The sequence below is a fragment of the Erithacus rubecula genome (assembly GCF_903797595.1).
Source record: "Erithacus rubecula genome assembly, chromosome: 1".
In the NCBI taxonomy this organism is placed as follows: domain Eukaryota; kingdom Metazoa; phylum Chordata; class Aves; order Passeriformes; family Muscicapidae; genus Erithacus; species Erithacus rubecula.
This window is the reverse complement of record NC_136658.1, coordinates 16,227,304-16,241,595: the sequence shown is the minus strand read 5'-3', so window position 1 is coordinate 16,241,595 and position 14,292 is coordinate 16,227,304. Positions and strand designations below refer to the sequence as shown.

The 14,292-nt window shown below is 41.4% G+C and overlaps 2 protein-coding genes across 2 annotated transcripts in view; one reads left to right on the top strand and one right to left on the bottom strand.

Moving 5' to 3' along the window:
• The window catches only part of HHLA2 (HHLA2 member of B7 family), a gene marked incomplete at its 3' end in the record, with an annotated part of 497,990 nt that overhangs the window by 104,600 nt on the left and 379,098 nt on the right, over window positions 1-14,292 (top strand). The window lies entirely within an intron of this gene.
• Window positions 2,513-10,444, bottom strand: SH2D1B (SH2 domain containing 1B; the record flags this gene model as incomplete). Its single annotated transcript, XM_079315566.1, has 4 exons — window positions 10,090-10,444; window positions 6,309-6,372; window positions 3,842-4,010; window positions 2,513-2,553 (listed from the first exon to the last, which is right to left on the bottom strand). Exons 1-4 carry the CDS (start codon window positions 10,221-10,223, stop codon window positions 2,513-2,515), a joined length of 408 nt encoding a protein of 135 aa, XP_079171692.1. The 5' UTR covers window positions 10,224-10,444.

The window sequence follows — 14,292 nt, the reverse complement described above, 5'->3', positions numbered from 1 at the left end:
CAGCGGCCACTGAGCGCCAGCGGCCGCCGCGCGGCACCACGGGAGGCGCCGCCGCCGCCATCTTGCTTAAGGGAGACGGGAGGGCAGGCGCCACTTCACGGGGAGATAGCGGGAGTGCAGACGCTTGGGTCGGTGACACCGGCATTAGTGCCGGGGCGATCCAGAGGGATGCTTTTCCTAAGCGGAGTTCTGTATGGTTGGGGTGAGCGGAGTCTGGAGAGCCGCCTCCGATTAGAGCTGCCATCCGTTCCCACCTGGCTCCCGCAGCCCTGCCTCGCCTTCCTGCTTTCTGCCTAGTCCCCATTATCCTTTCTTCGCCTTCTAGGGAGGGCCAGAAGCCATGTTCTCTTTCCCGCCCGTCGCCTTTCCCGCGCGAATGGGAAGCTTTGGCGGTGTCCCGGCGATGGCGAGAATCGAACCCGCGGCCTCCCAGCCCTGCCGCTCGTCCGCCTCGCACAGCGCCCCCGCAGGCCGCGGCGGGCACAGCGCCCGCCCGCGCTGTCCGAGCCGCAGCAGGAATCGTTCCCTCGCAACCCGCGCGGTTGGAGCGCCTCGGGATCGACACCAGGAGCGCGCCCTTCTCGGGCCATGTTCTTCCTTACACCGTGTGCTCTCACCTTTCGAGGGTACGAGAGGTTCCACCCCCCCCGACATGGACACACGCACACACTCAGCCACGCACCTTTGGGATGTCGGCAGGCAGATGCTGCTGTGTGAAGCTTTTGAACGTATTTTCTCAGTTTGTGCGTGGATTGTTTTCTGCCATATTAGGCCTGCAAATGTGTGCAGGAATGTTCATATTGGCCTGTATATTTTCCTATACTGTTAATAGGAAAATCGTTGCTGTAAAGCACGGGTGAGAAATGTGAATGTACGTGTCATTGTGTCTCTTTTTCCTCTTTTTGATCCTTTTTGTGTCCCCTGCTTCACATGGCTGCTGCAAGGGAACACTGGAGAAGTGACTGGAGCATGTATTTGAACTCACCCTCAGTCCTGGATGCCACAGCAGGAGCTGCAGCCAGCACCACTGTTGTGAATCTGAGTCCCAAACACGCTGCCAGGTGCCACCTGAAAGGGACCCAGCCCTTGTCCCCTGCTCAGCCGTCAGAGTCACTCGGTAGGCACCGTGAGGCTGGGATTCCTTGTCACTTGACCTTTTCCCAAGGCTGAACGTCAGTGTGACAGGGTAAACACCTGGGGGACTGCTGAGACTCTCATTTCAGAACAAACCTGCAGTGTTGTGCTTTGTTAATGACCGTGCTGCTGGAGGTGGGGTGTCATCACAGCAGCTCCTCAGTCTGGTACCTGTGGTAACCAGCTCTCAGACAGGCTGCTGGATTCTGCACGTAGAGAGACGCATCACTTATGTGCTTCTACAGAGCAAGGGCTGCGGTGTTTGTGTCCCATAGTACTATTTTTCATGGACAATTCTTTTCTTTTTTTTTTTTTTTTTAATTTTTCTTTTCAATTGATGAAAAAAAAATCGAATATTACCCATTAAAATATATCAATAATTGGTTGAGGGTCTTAAACATACAACCAATACAAATGTCTTCCTAACAGTCTCAAAGGGTGAGGGAGTCTGTAGCAGTGACTGGAAGACTCAGGATATTCCATTTCTAGCTGTGGCTGCTAATTGCAGGCCACCTTCAGAACTAAAGTATTTATTAAATATTTAAAATTCGGAGTGATAGTAAAGCAAATTCTTACATTTAAAACAAACAAACAACAAAAGATAATATACATAATACAGAACTAATGCCAGTAGAAAATGAAATGGAGTAAGCACTCCTATATATACAGAACCTATTAAAAAGTGATGTGTTCATACTGACATAGATGTAGAACTTGTAGTCTTCTTGTAATCTGCCAGAACCATTTCTCAACATTGAAAGTATTTCACATAATTTTCCTCTGTTTGGTTAGTTTTTTATGGTATGGATTTAACACAGGATTTTTGTTTTAATTTGCATTATTCAAACCACGGACTTCTAGTATTCCTTGACATTGCTGAAATACTGTTCACTCCTCCAACAATGAGGCAACATGAATCATGTGCAAAATAACATAGTTTGGGGATTTTAAAGCATCTTACAATGCCAATAGTTTTGTCATCTATGGTTTTTATCAATACCTATCAATTCTGCCATAAATTTCTGCTTTATGCCCGTTCATTTAAGATATTTGTATTGCTGCCTTCTAACAGAATGCTCACTCTAGCAGTCAACATCTTGGACAATTTACTGGCTAAAAACCTCCAGAAGATACATACATGGACACAAGCTACCTTCCCCCCATACCTATGTGTGTGTGTATGTGTCTGTAACAAAAAGCATTTCTTTTATTGCTGAGCAAACATGCATAAAACTTGTACAGGATCTGCTGGTAGAAGATACAGCTACTCTGCAGAAGGAGAAGGGTAATTCCAGATCTGGAGCAAAGCACACCCAGCTAGAAGCTCTCTGCAGCTGAGGCACCGTGCTGGGGCACATCCTGGCAGCTTCCCCAACCATCAGGGTAAGACATGGACGTAATCACCGCTGTCATCAACTTCTGTGAAATAATCAATAAATAAATTTAAAAAAAAGGTCAATGTCATTGCAAGGCACTCTTCTGAAAGACCTGGGAAGCAGCACAGCCTGTGGCAGGGCAGGTATCAGTAACTCAGTTTGGTTTCTCTATGTTTTCTCTGCTATTGCAGGGCCAGTGTTTAGGCCCCCTGTCCTATGGACTGGATTCTCCAGGAACACACCTGCAGGCAAAGCCAGCAAGCACTGTTAACAGTTGTATCCACATGATACCTCCTTCTTCCTTAGCAATAGTCAAATGTTAGAAATTGTCCCTTCTTGGTAAATCAGATCAATAGCCAAGATATCTGTGACTTACAGAACACATCCTTTCTTCTGTAATTAAATACACAAGAGAAAAGTTCTCGTGCCAACTAAAGGAGAAGAGCTTGAAAAATCCTGTTCTATCTTACACTTTGTCAGATTGGTTATGGTTTTTGACATGCCAGGAAAAAGGCAGAAATTCAATGCTTGGAACTCAAAGCTGCACTGTGGAAACCTATTGCTCTTCAAGCAGCTGCCTTCAGAAAAGCTGTTCCTAGGCTAGAAAACAAAGCTCAAATATCTCCAACCACCAGGATTGTGACTCCAGTCCCCTGAGCACTGGTTGTGCTGGAGCTCTCAGTCCCACGTGTGCAGCAAAGGCAGCTGCTGGTGGCAGGTGAGGGACACAGGACAGGGAAACTGGGTGCTTGCTTTAGGGAGCACTGCCATGCTTTGGGTAGTGCCTGTTTCAGAGAAAGCCAGCATGACATTTTTATAAGCCCCTTCTGTGGGCATGTAATAATGCCCACAGTCTGAGAGGGAAGTTTGGAATGCTGTACAAGTAAAATTAAAATAAAAAAGAATTCTAAAGTAGTTTGATTACTTCTAAAAAGCTTCCATTTTTAATGGAAGACTATACATATTTTGACACTGAAATGAAAGGCTTTGTTTTCTTCCCTGTGAGTCCAGATGAGGACATTGTTCATCTTCAAGAAAAATTCCTATTGCAGAACCAAAAATAAAATACGTATTACACCCGATTTTTCCATCATCCATGAACGAGAGAGCTGTAGGCAGCTTTTTCATCATTGCGTGTCTCTAGCAACTTTAATTTGCTCATTTGTTGTGGGTGAGGGTAAGTAACCTGTGAATAACCATTTCAGTGAACATATGAGAGAAGGGAGGATGTAAAACTTCTGTCCATGCAAGAAGACATTTAGCAAGACATTCACCACAAACCTGTCAATTTTCTCATCTTTCAAAAAAACCACAAAGGCAGAGCTTCTCACCATCATAAATGCTGTCCATTTCTGACTTGCACCTCTGGCTTCTTCGCAAGTCCTTCGGTTTCTTCACTGGATAACGGAGGTTTATTACCAGTCCTTGGTTTGGCTTTTCAAAAGTGTATATTAAGTCCTTTAAGGTTTTGAAGGTCCTTTCTGGAGTACCTGCAGAAGTCTGTAAGGAAAGGATGACAAAATATGTTTGCAAGTTCCCTTCACATGGAGTCCCCTAAATGAAAAGAATGATAAGTTGTTTCTGTTTACCAAGGAGCTATTTTGCAAACAGGTTTGGTGACAGAATATTGCACTGTCCTTAAAACACTAGGGACATCCATTTGGAGCCATGGTTACTGCACTAAAAGTAACTTTCCCTCACCATCTTTTTTTTTTTTTTTTTTTTTTTCCAAAAAGAACATCAGTTAAATTATTGGTGTAGATGTGTGCTGTAGTGATCCACTACAGCAGAGTGTTGAAGAGCAACAGCATTACACACTGCACTCTGGCATCAGAGTATAGGGATAACGTATTTAGTTCTCACTTCAAATATTGCCTTTAAATAACTAGGTGATGAACAGAACCCAAACTTTTACAAAATATCAGCATTGGCAAGCAAATGTCGTGTGCACAAAGCTGTTCTTTAATTATGTGTTCATATGACAGGACTGAACTGCCCCTGCAGCTCAGCCCTGCAGGGATCTGTGTGTGGGCTTTACAGTGCTGTGACTTCAGGGCACTGACAGACAGTGAGCAGCCTACAAGTAGTCACTAAAAGAGAATGGGGCTTTGGTCTCAATCTCCTAGCTAACAAAGAAACATGTATGTATTTTCTTTGGTTTTCTGCATCCTTCATCTTCCATTCAGCCCTGGATGGACTGGGTGCCAATGCCTCTGTGTAATGGGTCTGGCTGGGACGAGCTAATTTCTTCACAGCAACCTACATAGTGCTATGCTCTGAATTTGTGATTGTGACAATGCTGATAACACAGCCATGTTGTGGGTGTTCATGCAGCATTAAGGATGCTCGTGCAGCATTAAGGATGTCTCTTGCACTTGGTTCCACTGGTGAGTAAGCTGGGAGTGTGCAAGATGCTGGCTATCCCATCTCACCCCATCTGACTCTGTATTCAGCAACAGAATCTTAGGGAAAGGGAGGATGTTTGTGGTTATGTGTGTGCTGAGGCCTCACTTTTCAGGAGGTCACTAAAGACCTGCCTCCTGATGGGACAGAATTACTAAACTTTTTTGCTTTGCCTGTGTACAAAGCACAACTTTACCTATTTACCTATTACACTGTATTTTATCTGCTCCAGGAGTTTCCTTAGTTTTGCTATTTGTGTTCTCTTTCCCCACCCTGTCTTGCTAAGGAAGGAGGGAGTGAGCAGCTGTGGGGGTGCTTAGCACCAGCCTTGCTGGTTGAGACCAGCTTGCTGTACTCTAGAAAGCTCATGGCTGAATCTGGCCTTAAAAAAAACCCCAAAGCAACCTCTTCTCCACCATCAATACATTATTTCAGCCAGTTATTTTAGTAAGCCAAAATAATCTGACTTAAAATTTTTAAAAACTGAATTCTTCTTTCACATTACTGCAAAACTTTATAAGGAAGAATGGGTTTAAAAAGTCTAAAAATATCTATGCTATATGCTGACAGAAATGACAGCATAACCCCAGTAGAGTGGCTAAGGTCCAAAGAAGAATATTTTTTGTCAGCAAACCATTCTTCATGGGAAATTGTGTCTTTCATACACAGGCAAAACCACTAATAAGCAATAAATTACCAGCATATGAGAGCTTGGAGTGTTCTTTATGAAGTGATTTCCTCATTCCACTTAAATGCTGCTTAATATTGGCAGTCCTCTTGGCTGTGCTACTACAAGCAGGAGAGTGAGCCAGCTTTTAGGTGTCCTTTCACATTGCCTGGGGATTTGATTGATGCATTAGTCTCTCTTACACTTGTTTTACTTAAATAAGCAGCAATTTTTGGCATTGTCACTTCAGGAGCCTCACAATCACACAGAATTATAGATTCTTTAAATCAAAAAGATCATTGCAATATCTCAGATTGCTGTGAGATGCTGCATGCATTAGCAGTGCTTTCAAGTAGAAAGAGGTAATTAGGAACAAGAGAAAGAAAAGTAATAGATATTTCATCAGTGCTCTCAAAAAGAAATAGTAAAATGAAAAAGCAGCTGGTTAACAAATTAGAGAGCCACTTAAATTATAAGGAAATTCTACAAACACAAGAGCTACCTTTTGAGTTCATCTATACTAAGAATCGAGTAGAGAGCAAACTTAGAAATATTTTCTACAGTATTGTGTTTATGGTTTTTTTTTAAAATCTATGATCGTAGACTAAAATGACAATAGATTAAAATGATCATTGATCATAGATGAATTTAAGATCTTTTAATATATAATTTTTTAAAAATCCATGATCCTTACTGCATTCTTTAGAGATGTAGTGAGAATCACTCACCTGTATTCTGAAATGTCCTTGGTGTTCCCTGAAGATGCGGTAAGTGTAGATGAGGTCCTCAAAGCTGTGAAAAACATTGTATACATAATACATCGCATTAGTGAAGTAGATATATCTGCAAACAGTATTAATGACCTGAGAAGTGCAGTACAATTGAACGAGGTAGACACAAAAAAGCAAAAGAGAAGAGATCCTAGAGACTACAAAATGAGTGAAGGTTTAATATCTTGAAATACAAGATTACTCTAACTCGGGGTTTGAAAAAACATATGAACTAAACCAGCCTAACAGAGTCCTTTTTAATAAGCATAATTTTATTCCACAGACATCAACTCTTCTCATCTCTCTCTTATCTTCCTACCACCCTAACCTTCATTTTGCATTTGTCACAAGAAGGCTGTTGAATTCTTGGAGAGATGTTGGCAGAAAATGGCCTCCAGTCACAGCACCCAGAAAATGACTGTATGGCTTCTGCTCCTAAGAATAATGTTCTTCCTTTGCATTTCCCAGGATTTTAGTTATTTTTCATAATATGCAAGTGTTTGAACACTGAGGCTATTGATGTCTCTGGATATATTTTGTCAACAGAAATAAAAGCTTTATCAGATTCCACAACAGCAGCAACTCAGGAGGTGAACTGGAGATTGTGACTGTGATCAAAAAAGGTAGCAGAGTTGCAAGAAAATATACATCACAAGTAAGTGAGGATGTTGGAGAGAGGGGGGAGAAGCATCTGAAAACAAGTGTTTTTAACTGGTATGCCTGTTCATCAGGAGGACTTCAGCTGTACCTATGTGGCTATGTGAATTGAATTGTCATGAGTAGGAGAATCTTGGGGCAAAAACCTGGTGCAGGGGATTTGTGTAGAAATGGAGGGCTACTCTGAAAATAAACTACTTTGTTCTGCCAAAGAGTTACTATGAACTGAGATCAGAATAAGGCTTCCAATTATAACGGGTTTATTTTAATTCAAAGAGTGGTATGACAGGGATGCATATTTTGGTTTTTGCTTTCTTGAGATACCTGTGGAAATCCACATATTCCTTGGTGAAGAGTACTTCTATAAATGTGAGTGTTCATTCTTAGCACAGAGACAGAGAAGTGAGTCAAAGAACTACCTGGAACTGATCATTTTTGAGACCTGTTCTTTACTGATCAATTACATTTTAAAATGTTACTGCCTGGATATTATTCAGCTACTATAATTTTTACTAAATAAACATGAAACTACCATTAAAATGGAAATTTCTGTTTCCTTATTAACTTCTAAATGCTTACCAAGAGCTAATAATAGGGTACAAATAAACAAAATGTTTGGTCTGGAAGAAAAGTGAGGTGAGAGGGAGAATGGCATGTTGAACAGTAAGGAGAACAGTAGCAAAACCAGCAGGTCTGAAGCGAGGCACTGTCAGAGACCTGGGGTAATTCTGGATGAGTGTGCTGTGGAGGAAGGTGCAGCAGCAGAGCTGTGCACCTTGCCTGGTTAAAGGAGAGATTCATTTGGACTAGTCCCACCATTCTGGCTCCCAGGTCCTCCATGGGAGCGCACTCCCCCCCATATCCCAGGAAAAAAAGACAAGAAGGTTTGTTTGCTGTAGCAATCGGATCAGTATCTCTGCCCACAGATCAGTTAATCTGAGAAGGGTTTATCAGTTTGCACATCAACCGTCTTAGGTGCTAAACAATGTGTTAAGATGCAATTCTAATTCAAAATAATAGATCTTTCTTTGAACATCACTAAGAGTTTCAGTGTTGATTGCCCCCAGTTTTAAGGCAGTTTCTGAGGCAGTTCTCAGCCAGTGCAGTAATATCATCCCATGTGCTGTCTGAACACAAGCGTTGCTCTGACCTGTGCAAGCCACCACCTGTGCACACTGCTGCCCCTCTCACAGTTTAACTGCATTAGTTCATGTCAGCATTATAGTCAAATCCACTAAGCACTTCAGTTTTTTACCAGCTTTTAACACTAAAACCCACAGAGACAAATGGAAGTCACGTTTTTTCACATGCCTGCACAGAATATTGTTGCCCTTAAAAAAAAAATTAAAATAAAAAGATGAAAAGAAAAGCAACTGTGTTGGTGTGGCACAAGGCTTAGCTCAAGTTCTAACTAACATTGTCATTCTTCCTCTGTGTTAGGTTTCCCATTTTTCCCTTCTGACAGAGTATGCATGCACATTCCCTCCCTTCTCTCTGACCTTCCCTCATCCCCTGCATTGTCTCATTCCACACCAGAATGAAAGCAGGTTCCTGTAGCTCCCTTGCTGTGGGCTCTGTTTGTCCCTCACTTGCTATTTCTCTTCTCCTCATTCTGTTATTTTGCAGACCTCCCTTCTTCTACCCACAACCCAATAGTGCACCATTTCTCTCTCCCTTTTTCTCCCCTCTCTGAAGCAAGGGGGTCAGAAGTTAAAAGATGATTGGTTTAGAGCAGCAGTTGAGACAAGGCATATTGCTTAACATTTGCTGTGCTTGCTGAAGCAAGATGAGAGAATGCCAGATAAGAAAGGTTCCTCAAACCCCTGGACTGGCCTAAACCAGCCTTGTGGTTTGAACTGTGACCAGGAGACCGGGGAGCATGTACAAGGCAAGATGAAAAGTTCAGCTCAGAGAAAGATTCATCTTGCTTCATCCTGACCACCACCTTAGGACCACCAGAAAGTACTGTGCAAGTACAGGAAGACTTTGTAATTCTAATACAGGGCTAGGTGAGGCTAGGGAATGAATATGCATAGATATATCATGAAGCTTGATGCACATGTAACATTTCATACTAAGAAACATTAAATAAAAAAGAGGGAATAAAAAGAGAGTTGAGCTCTTTGGCAGGCACGCACGTCTTTGTGGAGAGACCCCACATGCACGTGGTGCTGAATAGAACACCTGCTTTGTACCTTACTCTGTGAGTTATAGAACCTTTCCATGAATCATCTCCATTGATTTGCTTAATAAGAAATTCATTTCTAGTGATTGATAAAAGCATCCTCTCATATTTTTTTAATTAATTAGATGCGTAAAAGGTTTTCATGCCACACTCCAACGTATCCGCAGTGAGAGTGCAAAACTTCATAGGTTCAAAGACCTAGATTCTAGTTTTTAAACCTTGAATGCATTATGAACAGATAAATTATATATGAAAAGTGCAAAAAGGGAAATAAAAGTGCTATTCCCTACAGAAAAAGAAAATACTAAAATTTTAATAGTAGTGATTTAAGCTTCAGACTAGAAATAGCAGTTTTCTCTGCCCATCTTGTCTGTGGATTTGTCGTACGAATTCAGACAGAATTTTGTTATTTTCAGCCTCAGCCTGTGTTCTTATATCAGGTAAAATTCTTTTGAAACACAAGGCTGAGCTTTCATCAGACAGAAATTCTACAAAGGAGGAAGTGTTTTGTAACACACTGTGGGACTTCTAAGTGTCTCAACAGTGCTAAAATGCTGTTTACTCATCATTACAGAGGCAGTTACTTTGAGTAAGGTTCTTAGCATGGTTTGTCAGGCTGAACTATTTTCTCTGGGCTCCCCTTGTTTTCTGCAGATAGAGACCAGCATCACCAGATTATAGTTAATTTACCATCTGTTACATAAAAGGGTCTTTTGGAAATGCCACCCTCTCACTAGTCACTAAAGCAAACCTAAAGTAACCAGCACTATTTGAATACACAGACACACTCCCTTGGAGTCTGTTAATATCAGGGAAGAGCTATTAATGTTAGAGAAGATGATTGTTGTCTTTGGATCCAACTGAAAACTCATAAAAAGTCAGTGTTAGAGTACTTACAAAACACAGAGACACAAGGCTCCTTCCACACTCTCACTCTCCCGTATTAAATAGCTGCCATTCTGTTTCTTCCTGCTCAGCAGCTCTTCACAGGCTTTTCTTGTTATCTTCCCATGAAAAAATGGGAATTCCATGGACAAAAAAAAACAAGGTATCTTGCCTTTCAAAGCAGTATTAGAGCAAGTCAGAAGCCTGTCATGGAAAGAAGGCTTATTCCAAAGGCAGCTTCCTGCAGATATCTGAAGCTGGAGGGGCCAAGAACACACAGGAGTTCATCTGTGGTGTTTCCTGAGCTGTCTCCAGTGAGGTGGGTTAGGTCTGCAGCTTGACAGCTCATGTGCTCCGTGGAGGCAGGAAAGGGTTGGTCTACACTGCTCACAGTCCACATCAAAAAGGAAGACAATTTTGTCACCTTATACCAGCAGACTTCTGGGTTATGTATCACACCTCTACGCTATGGAATCACTAAGTTCACACTTAGGTGTTATAGTTATTTTTTTAAGTTAACTTTTATGTTTAAAGGGGCTCAATGCCCAGCAAATAGGGTCCTATGCTTCTGGAATAAGTCAGGATTGTATAGCACTAAAAAGCACTCTTATATTTTTTTCAGATAATTTTGAGAAAAGAAAATAAGTGTTTGTGATATTTTAATCACCTTCAGTCATGAAGCCATAGAAAGTGCCAGAAAAAACTTGGCTATTCTCTATTCATGCAGAGTTTTAAACAAATTTTGTCAAAATAATCTGTAGAATGACACAAGGTGTTTAATAGAGGAACAGTGTGAGATGCAGGGACTGCTGTCATCTTGATCATAGAGAAAAACAACCTGTGAACTGATGGAACACTTAAGCAAAACCATGTTTTACATGCAGCTGTTACATTCATACTTTTTCTCTGACAACTTTGTCCATACAAACATCTTAGGTTGATATTTGTGTGTTTCACTGCAAGTTGATCATGCATCACACTGAGACCATTTCCAGACGGTATTTTAGTTAGTTCAGGAATGAAGTAACTCTAAAAAGGTACTGGTTTGTCTCAAAGAAATGTAGAGACTTAAGGACAAAACACCTTCCAAGAGAGAAATTGAGAAACGGCAAGTCCAAGGTGATGCTGCTGCTGAGGTCTGTCCTGCAATGACCACAGGTTACTGATAAAACAAGTCCTGATCACCAAGGGGATGAACTTGTTTATGTGCTTAGCTCTTCAGACCAGCTTGTCTGGTCTGTCCAAATAAAGACAGCTGCATTTGGAATAAGTCTTGTTTTATCCTCCAATGGGATGGGGATAGTGATATTGGGAGGGAAACACCCCAGTCTTGTAAGCATCCTTAAGAGCATGTGACAAAGATTCTCCTTATCAAACACACTTGTATTTTCCTCAGGTTAAAACTGTTTGTAGCTTTTTTTCTACACATTGTATAAATAAGCAATTTCCATGAGGTTTTGTGAGGTGAATGGCTTTTCCAGAAGCCCAGCTCTGCAAATGAAGAGCAGCAGCTGCTCAGCACTGTCCTGCTTCAGGCAGGTTCTCTCCTTGCATTGAAAGAAAGGCAGATAGGAAAAAATTGCAAATTCCTCTTTCAAGAAGGTAATAAATAGATGTTCTTCACCATTTTCCATGAAGATGTCATTACCTAGGTGCAGAAATATAAGACAGTAGTTTCAGTAGATCTTGCAGGTCTGAGCGTAGAAATTACTTAAAGTGAAACGGCAACCACACGCTGCCTGCTGACATCTTAGCAGAGTGTTTGTCTGATAAAAATCAAAAAACCTTAAGAAGGAGAAAGTTCTTGAGGAAAAATGGAGCTGGGGTCTCCTTCCAGCAGCAGGCACCATCCACTGGCCCAATCACCTTCACCTCAGTTGTCTCCACAGCTCCCTGAGTGCATTCAGGAATTAGCATTCAGGAATTAGCATTGTCCTTTTGCCTCACCTTACCTGTCTGTGGCATTCAAATGGAGTTGAGAGTAGGAGCTTGACTGAAAAGCAGAAATCATTAAAATATACCAAAGAAAGGGGTCTGGGAGGGAGAAAGGAGAGGCTGTAAATATGGTGTTGTCAGTCACTAAATATGGTTGTGTGTATTTGTTTGAGGGCTAATCCAGGGCAAAAACACAACAGGACTTGCAGATCCTAGCCTGGGATACCTGTTGATGGATGCTGTGTAACACCTGGAAGGTTGGGAATTTCCTTGTCAGTCACCATAGAGCTGCACCATGTGCCTCACCACAACTTGTACCACACAGCACTGAATATTTACTGTGCATGTAGGAATCACATAACAATATATTTCCATGGGCTCAATATAGCTGTGAACTCTGAGCAAACTTTTCCTAATACAAACATTTCTAGTTTAGCAAATCTCACAAGTATTTTTGGCTTACACAAACCTGCATACCCTGGCTGCCTCCCCAGACAAGTGTGAAGAGTGGTAAGAGATATGACCTGATGAAATTGAGTCTGATTGAATGTGTGATGAAGGACCTGGGGAGCTGGAATGGCAGCCATGCCCCAAGGTCTGGGGTTTGGGTGGTTGAGCAGTTGCACCAGGCTGAGCCCCTGGGAATCTTAGCTACACCAAACCAAGCAATAGCTGTTTTGAATCTCTACTTAAAGTCATTTTACACCATTCCCAAATAAAATTGGGTTGTTTTTTATTTCTCATCCACTTAAGGAGATTTCACAGTTCCTAGAATAGCCTCCTGCAGTGACTATCCTTTCAGATGGCAGAGAACAGGGGAAAAACAAACTCCTTTTTCCTGAGAGTCTGCCTCTAGGTCTGCTTCTACCACAGCATGGGAAAAAACCCCAGAGTTTCGCTTCCTAAAAATCTTCTGGATGTCAAAACAATTACTTCCTTCAGTCAATCTTATCTTTTCTGAACTCAGTTCAATCACTTCCTTCAGTCATTTTCCACAAGCCACCTTTTCTTGCAATTCTTTTCTTTTCTCTGTCACAACTTTGGCTACTACTTTTATAAAATTTGATGCCTGTAAATAAGCAAAGTCTTTTGATTAGAAGAGCAGGATAGTTAGCCACTTTTCACAGAAGAGCTGCTAGAGAAACAAGACCTGCAACATTTTGGCAGCAATACCAAGCCCTCACTGACCTGAACTAATTTTCTTTTTTTATTTATTTTTTCCCTCCTGTTATTGTAAAACTTAGCAAGGCCATTTCATAGTGACACCTCACGTTAACAAGCAGTAGTTCTGGTTCTGCAATGCCTCCTTTGCTACAGCTCTAGCACAGCAAAGCTCTTGACTGCTCTTGACTGCCTTCTGTAAAACAGGAAATCTGGGGAGAAGCTGGGCTGCTTGAGGGTCAGACATTCACTGAATCACCAGGCAGAGTGTGGGATACCAGGGCTAAAAAGAAGCTGTGGTCAAAAGCAAAACCAGTGTGCTTGAACTGTTGTGAGTAAAGCAAGGAGCTGAAGGGTCATTTGTTATCTGGCCAAAAAGAAAAATAAAAAACAAAAAAACAGCCACAACATAAGAAAACAGGAAGAAAGTTGAGTTCTAGCTAAATCTCCTGAAATGTGAGTTCTTGTTGACCTGTGTCACTGGGCAGTCCCAGTCCTGTGCCTTACTCTACCAACAGAGCCAATGAGGTTTTTGCAAGAAGAACTGTTACAGCAAAAAATTACATTTAATTTCAATTTACAACTTTAGCATGGTATCTACACCAGGCTGTACTTTTGCAATTTACTGTGCCTGGATACAAAGGGATTTTTTTGGCCATATCTGTTGATAGCAAGATTTACTTGAGACTGAAAGAAAAATCATTAGGATGCAAATTCAAGAAGAAAATTGAACTAGTGTGTCTATTATTTAGAGATTGCTGCTACAGCTGTCTGTGGTGGCCCAAGGCATCAGAGCTCTGCCATTAGCTTTCTAATAAAATATAAACCTAGGAGGAAAAGCCTGTTTTATAACCCTCTTAACACACTGCCTATTTTTTTAAATACAAGTAAAGAGAAAATGATAGTTCAAAATGAAAGTGGTAGCTCAAAATGAACTGAGAATGATAGCCCAAACTTGTCCATGCTAAAATTTTAATTAAAAAGTCACAGTCAAGCAAATAAAAAAAGGTTTATAAGATACATGAATATGTGTAAGTAGTGGGTTTTGGTCTTAAAATTATCTAGCACTTTGCTTAAAAGTTTACTTAAAGGTCAGAGTCATAAAACAATAATTTAATA